Source organism: Myzus persicae, unplaced genomic scaffold, assembly GCF_001856785.1.
Source record: "Myzus persicae strain clone G006 unplaced genomic scaffold, MPER_G0061.0, whole genome shotgun sequence".
Classification (NCBI taxonomy): domain Eukaryota; kingdom Metazoa; phylum Arthropoda; class Insecta; order Hemiptera; family Aphididae; genus Myzus; species Myzus persicae.
This window is the reverse complement of record NW_019100816.1, coordinates 20,590-26,977: the sequence shown is the minus strand read 5'-3', so window position 1 is coordinate 26,977 and position 6,388 is coordinate 20,590. Positions and strand designations below refer to the sequence as shown.

The window sequence follows — 6,388 nt, the reverse complement described above, 5'->3', positions numbered from 1 at the left end:
AAATATGCAATATTATTCATTTTATTCGATATATGCATTAATATGCATTTTATCCAAAATATGCAAAAACATGCAAAATAAAAACACCACCATTTATCTCATCATGAGGTGATTCGTGGACATTACTGACAAAATCAATAATTAGAAGTCACAAAAAAAACATGCTGTTGCATACAAATCCTAGCCCTGCTGATGACCATACTTCCTATGGCTAATAACTCCTTCGGACAAAACGTCCTATATTAATAATTAATTTACTGGTTTACAAAACTTTTGTTTACCAAAATAAAGATATGTTGTGCTAGTTGATGGTGGACTGTGACATCTATTGATACCTTTATCATTATGAGATGGCGTCAACAGCAAGCTATCAGTTACCTATCTGTTAAATATATTCATAAAAAAACTTTTGGTTATTGAACCTATCGTTACTCACATTGTTTCCGTTGTCACTTTTACCCACATGGGGTATTTTTTTTCTAGTAGTTTTTCATATATTAAAATAAATTAAAACCAACCTAGATGTAAATAACTGGTTAACCAAATTTTATTTGGGCCATTATCATAAAATAAAAAAAATGAAATATTATTTATATATTATAAAATCTGAGAATGAATTACTCGCACAGAGTAAATTATTTCCAAACACTGATGCCGATCACTGTATGCACTCCTTGCAAATGAACAAAAAAGCAATATAACACAGAACCAGTTACATTTTATACATTATACATTTTATCTATAAACACATTATTCCAGGCTATATATAGAAGTGTACCAATATTTATTTTCTTGATAACACTCTTAAAATTATAAATAAAAATAAGCTAGGTCATTATTTAATATTTACCCAGTGCGAGTAACGACGGGTCAAATAAAAACAGCCTTAGAGTATTGAAAAATAATAACTGGGGAGCTGTTAGTACTCAAGCTTCATCGGCGGCTAAGACATTGACTTCTACCTATGTATTGTATTACAATTTAAATTATTTTATTTGAATTTAATAATAATAATCAATAACCTGGGATTTCAATTCTAATATATTATGTACAATCTATTGCACCTATAATTCTTTGAAATCTAGCAATTCTGCAGAAACATCTCTGTAATGTATACCCTTGTTTATCTGTAGTTGCCATACAATTATGGTGACACAGTTATGCTAACAGTCCAAACTATTCAGAATCAAACAGAAGATTATTAACACTTGGAAAACTTCCTGTTGCTTAGAATAATAGTGTTGGTAATAATTTGTCTATCGATGCAATTGCACAATTCTTTAATAATCATAATGAAAAATAGAGAAATTAAAACATATTAATAAACTGAACATTATGAATTGGCATCAATCAATATAGTATTGATTGATCCCAACATGAAGTCGGTTACCATTTAAAAATATTAAGGTGTATATATCGATATGTGTAATGAATGCTGACTTCATACTTGCAAACTTAAATTATAATTTCATAAAAAACAACTACTATTTTCACACAAAATGATTTGAAAGTGCTTAAACATTTTTTCTATTTCATTTGTTTAAAGAAACAATTTTTTTTTTATTTATCCAAACTCACCATTCATTTTCTACAAATAATATATCATTCTTTATTAGTTCCAAAACTTATTTAACAACAACCTAAGAAAGTCTATACCTTCTCCTAAAATTATGATCATTATATTTTATTATATGATTAATTCTTCCTCGTCCCCTGTAAGGTCTTTGCCAATAATTAATAAATTCTAATTTTTCGTTATCAATATTATCAAACAAAAATTGGGCTGAATTTTCATTATATTTATGGCTATTTTTAAAAAAATTGGAAGTTCTTATAATTTATTTATTTTTAACCACAGTATTACAATACAATCATATAATGATGACTAAATTTATTTTTTAAGTTTTAATCCTTCAATTAAAGGAATCCTTTTAAATCCTTAAAAGTTAAGCGTTCAGTTACATTCTTCAGTTAAAAGCTTAACCAGCAGTAGGTACAAGCCATAATATGACTGAACGCTGAGACTTAGAAATACTTAAATATACAAACTTTATGGGCCATAGGCGTGCTTATGGAGGATTCCGTGTATGACACGGCATCCCCCGTGTCGTTATCTTAATCATAGTTTTTAGTTGTAAATGTTTTTGATTACAGTTTAAATATTGGGTGTAGAGACAATATCAAATATTAACTCAATTTCATAATAATTTTATCATTGGCCAATATTTCAGTATCGTCAATAATATAAATAATAAATTATTTTGATAACTTAGGATAATAGTTGAAGAGATAATTTTGAAAATAGTTTCAACCGAGAAACCCTAAGGGTTATTAGTGCAGTAGGTTGTTTAATACCACTAAAAGCTAAACAATTTTGATATTGATTTTCTATCTCAAAAGTTTGCACTTAAAAGCAACAATTAGAAAATGAGAAGACTTTTACGTTCTATGCAAGATTTTGTTGCAAACGCATAAAACATTGAATGGTTGATAAATTTATCAACAAGTAAAAATTAATAAGACTTTTGCAACTTTTTGTGACAATTATAGTTACTAGCTGTTCATGCAAAAGACATTTTTCTTAACCCAGTTTGGTGAAAAGAAAATTAAGAAACCCAAAGGAACAAGAAAAATTAGACACGACGATGATGATTTTTATTAAATAAAAATTAGCATCCCATATAAATTCTGAAGATGTAATTGATGATTTTAAGAATCTGCATTTTCTTGACCAAAGATTAGAATCTTTAATAGAATTTAATTTCTATGTTAAATGTATTTAATATAGTAAAAAGTTAATACTTTATTTAAATGTTTTACTTGTACATATATTAAGTTGATATTTTTAATATGTATTATATATCTGTGTAGATTTTGCATTATGATTCATGACATCATGCTCTATTGTACTGAGCTAGGTATTTTTTTAAACACAGGCATACCCAACAAAAAAAGGCTGAGCCCATCTATGTTATGTATTAAAATAAATAAGAAAAACACAAATAATGTTCACAAATATTTAATACACAGTATAAAAACAAAATATTATGAAGACATACATTCTTTTTATCAAGATACAGTGTTTTCAAGAAATGAAGAAGTTGATTAGCTTCCACTTCATGATACCCTGTAAAAAATAAAAACAAATTTAGTTGAAAAATAAAAGATTAATGAAATATAATTTATACTTAAAAAATCTTTAGCAACAATAACTATATTATTATACTACACGTTTGATAAATTTAATTAAATTAAATAAATATTTATTTATATTAAATTTGTTAGTTTAACATACACTTATTTAAATAAAACTATACTGAACTTTTCTCAGTATTCAGCCCAATTATTATTCAATTGTAGTTAGTTGAATTATAATTTTAACTCGTTTATAATGAACAGATATTTAATTTAAAAAAAAAAACGTTTTCATCTAAACTTGTTTTTTTAAATAAAATCACATTTTACAACAATTATGGAGAATACTTAATATTTTTGAGTGTATGACATAATGAATTTCTAAATCATTCTTTAAATAAAAAAAAAAAAATTGTAAATTTAAATGATGTTTAAATTGTTTTGAGACAATATTTAGACAAATTGATGTCATACCCTCAAAAATATTATTCTCTATAGGTTTTTGTAATTAAAAAAAAATGATTCAGCCTAGACGGATTTCGACTAGTAAGTGTGCTAGAGAGAGAAAATAAACAGTGTGCTGACATTCACTTAATAGGAACCTTTCTCATATTGACGTTTGTTTTTACAGTAGAGTCTAGCTAATCAGGACTAGATGGGACCAGATTCTATCCAGATTAAACGGAATGGCATTTTTTTTTTGAACTTACTAATAAATATAAACAAAAAACACATAATATTACATATTAAGATGATGTAATCTAAGCATGTGTATTTTTAACATAATGAATTGAAATCAATGGAATTCAGTTTATATTGTTAGTTTTAATATTAAAGTAAATTCACCTATCAAATTTAAAAATATAAATATTATTTGTGATCTCTCTTTGGATTTTGTTGCCATTTTAATTTTAAAGCAAATTACTAGCATTTTAAACATTTAATATTTCACATACTTATTTATAACTTGCTTTAAAATTAAAATTAAAAAACAATGAGAGAATATGGATAATATTCTTCCTTTCAAACCTGATAATAGATCAATTAAATATTAACACAGTAATATTAAAAGAAACGACACAAAATAGATTCTGCTAAATGCAAATTAGCTTTGTACATTTGTAAGACGGATCAACACAATGCAGTCATCTACGAGCTTGTAACATTTACTACTAAATACTCTAGAAATAGAATGTACTCATATCCAAATAAATGAAACTATAGAAAGAAGAATAATAAATTATTTCTGGTTTTTTTTTTTCAATTTTTTTAATAGAAAACCAGTAGTTCTACATGAAACCACTGTTAACAATTATTTAAAGTAGTAGTAGTAGTACTTACACAATGATGTTGTTGATTGGTATGTGAATAAGTTTTACAAAGAAACCAATGAAACCCATAACGCAAAAACCAATGGCCGTAGCAATTGCGATTTTCTTGAACTCTGCAAAGCAAAATCAAATTACACAACGACATAGCAAATTTCAGATTACTAGTTTCCATAGTGTAGTGATCTCGTGTACAGATGCTAAATGTACAAGGGTGATGGACGACAAATTGTAATACATTTGAGTCAATTTTATAATTATTAACATAGACTTTATTATGGATTTAAAAACTGTTTGAATATTTTGTGTACCTAGTTGAAATGATTTCAGAGTCTTCTGGCGTGAAGGTGTTTGTACTTTGCTCTGACAAATCATGTTTGAATATTTGATGGATGGGTCACTTATAGGTCTAATCTCCACTACTCCTCTCCTAACGACAAGATAGTGTTGACCCCGTTTACTATCGCTTGTGTGCGTTTAACGTCCAGGAAATGCTATCGTCCCACGCTCTTATGGTTAGAATTGCGATATCTCGTGTCGCTATGTTATCGATATAAAAGAGCTAAGTTTCTACTGTTATAATATTTTAATAACATAGCTATTATAACACTGTTTTTTAAACTGTCAATATCTACAATTGATTATTTGTTGTAGTCTTGGGTGACATTTTCTTTTATCGATTATGATTTAGCGTATTCTATTCACATGTATTCCGCAACACAATTTCCCTTGTCCAATTCTCAGAATTTCTACATTAATTATTTTATTGTTGGCCTAGCCTTCCCCGAGGAATCCGTACATGATGTTCCCATGCCTATCTCAATTACATTTGTATACGGCGGGACGTCAGTACATAGCAATAGTGTCAATTCTCTCTAATATCAAAACTAACAGCACACTATTGAAACTAGTGAATGGAAATTTGCGATGTTGTAGGACGGAAACAACAAATACAAAGCAGCGTCTTCTCAAATGGAATAAAAATTACGTTTACCTTTCCGGTCAGGTTTAGTGCATCTTTTAACCAGTCTAATCGAATCTTTGGAAAACTGGCGCCCGGGTTCCAACATTTGTTTTACTTGATCCATATTTTTTTCTGCGCTGTTCCCTGTGGATGAAATAAAACCTCAGTTAGTGACGACGATAATATACCCGAGCTCAGTGTACTTACGCTGATGATTACGATGCGTGACAGTTGTAGTTGAAGGGTGTTCGAGAAGTGAAATGCGGCGGAAATGGTGGTCGTTCTCGTCACTCGTTGTGCGTTACTAATTATTATTTATTACTTAATTAAGTGAGTTGACCAGTGACTCGTTTTAATTGTTGTTACCAAAAACGGCTCACGTAAACGTAGACAAACATAAAAATCGACGCACCGGTAGAAACACCGAGGAACAAAGGATTACTGATAACGTAGAACAGTAATGGCGGGATCTTAACGCCGTAACGTCTTAGGCACTAGCACTAGAGCTCTACACGAGTTAAGATAGTACATCGTGGGTATATCTTAATTCAGGGGTGTCCAACCTTTTGTGAAGACTGGGCCACATCATATAGGTATACGTTGTTGTTGACCACATACTTTTTTTTAATAATAATACATTCAAATTGAATGATTAAATTATATTCTATAATACAGCAATACATTTTTTTATAATTTTACAATAGCGAATAATAAGCAGAAATATTTTTACAAGTATTAATATTTAATTATAAGTACACAGAAAAATATATATATATATATTTATAATAAAAAAAAAAGTTTTAGTTTAAAAAAGTTAAAAGTCATTCGTTTTATTTAATGTGAAATTTGGAATTGCTTTTTATGTGAAAGAAATTAATCAATATCTGGATCGATTGAAGTTGTGGCAATCCTTAAGCAATGGTTAAAACACGGACGCGTGCATCGGCCTTTACAGTTTATT

At 28.4% G+C, this 6,388-nt stretch overlaps 1 protein-coding gene across 1 annotated transcript; it reads right to left on the bottom strand.

Moving 5' to 3' along the window:
* Positions 1 to 3,003: 3,003 nt before the first annotated feature.
* Positions 3,004 to 5,890, bottom strand: LOC111026268 (protein transport protein Sec61 subunit gamma-like). The gene is made up of 4 exons (XM_022304324.1): positions 5,635 to 5,890; positions 5,458 to 5,571; positions 4,477 to 4,579; positions 3,004 to 3,127 (listed from the first exon to the last, which is right to left on the bottom strand). The coding sequence occupies exons 2-4, from the start codon at positions 5,549 to 5,551 to the stop codon at positions 3,118 to 3,120; spliced, it is 207 nt and encodes a 68-aa protein (XP_022160016.1). The 5' UTR covers positions 5,552 to 5,571; positions 5,635 to 5,890; the 3' UTR covers positions 3,004 to 3,117.
* Positions 5,891 to 6,388: the final 498 nt, after the last annotated feature.

Bases quoted from the DNA above. Each gene is read 5' to 3' on its own strand.
- LOC111026268 (XM_022304324.1), bottom strand. From the start codon at position 5,551: ATGGATCAAGTAAAACAAATGTTGGAACCCGGGCGCCAGTTTTCCAAA. The intron at 4,580-5,457 runs GTAAACGTAATT...TTTGCTTTGCAG, and splicing joins CACTAAACCTGACCGGAAAG to AGTTCAAGAAAATCGCAATT.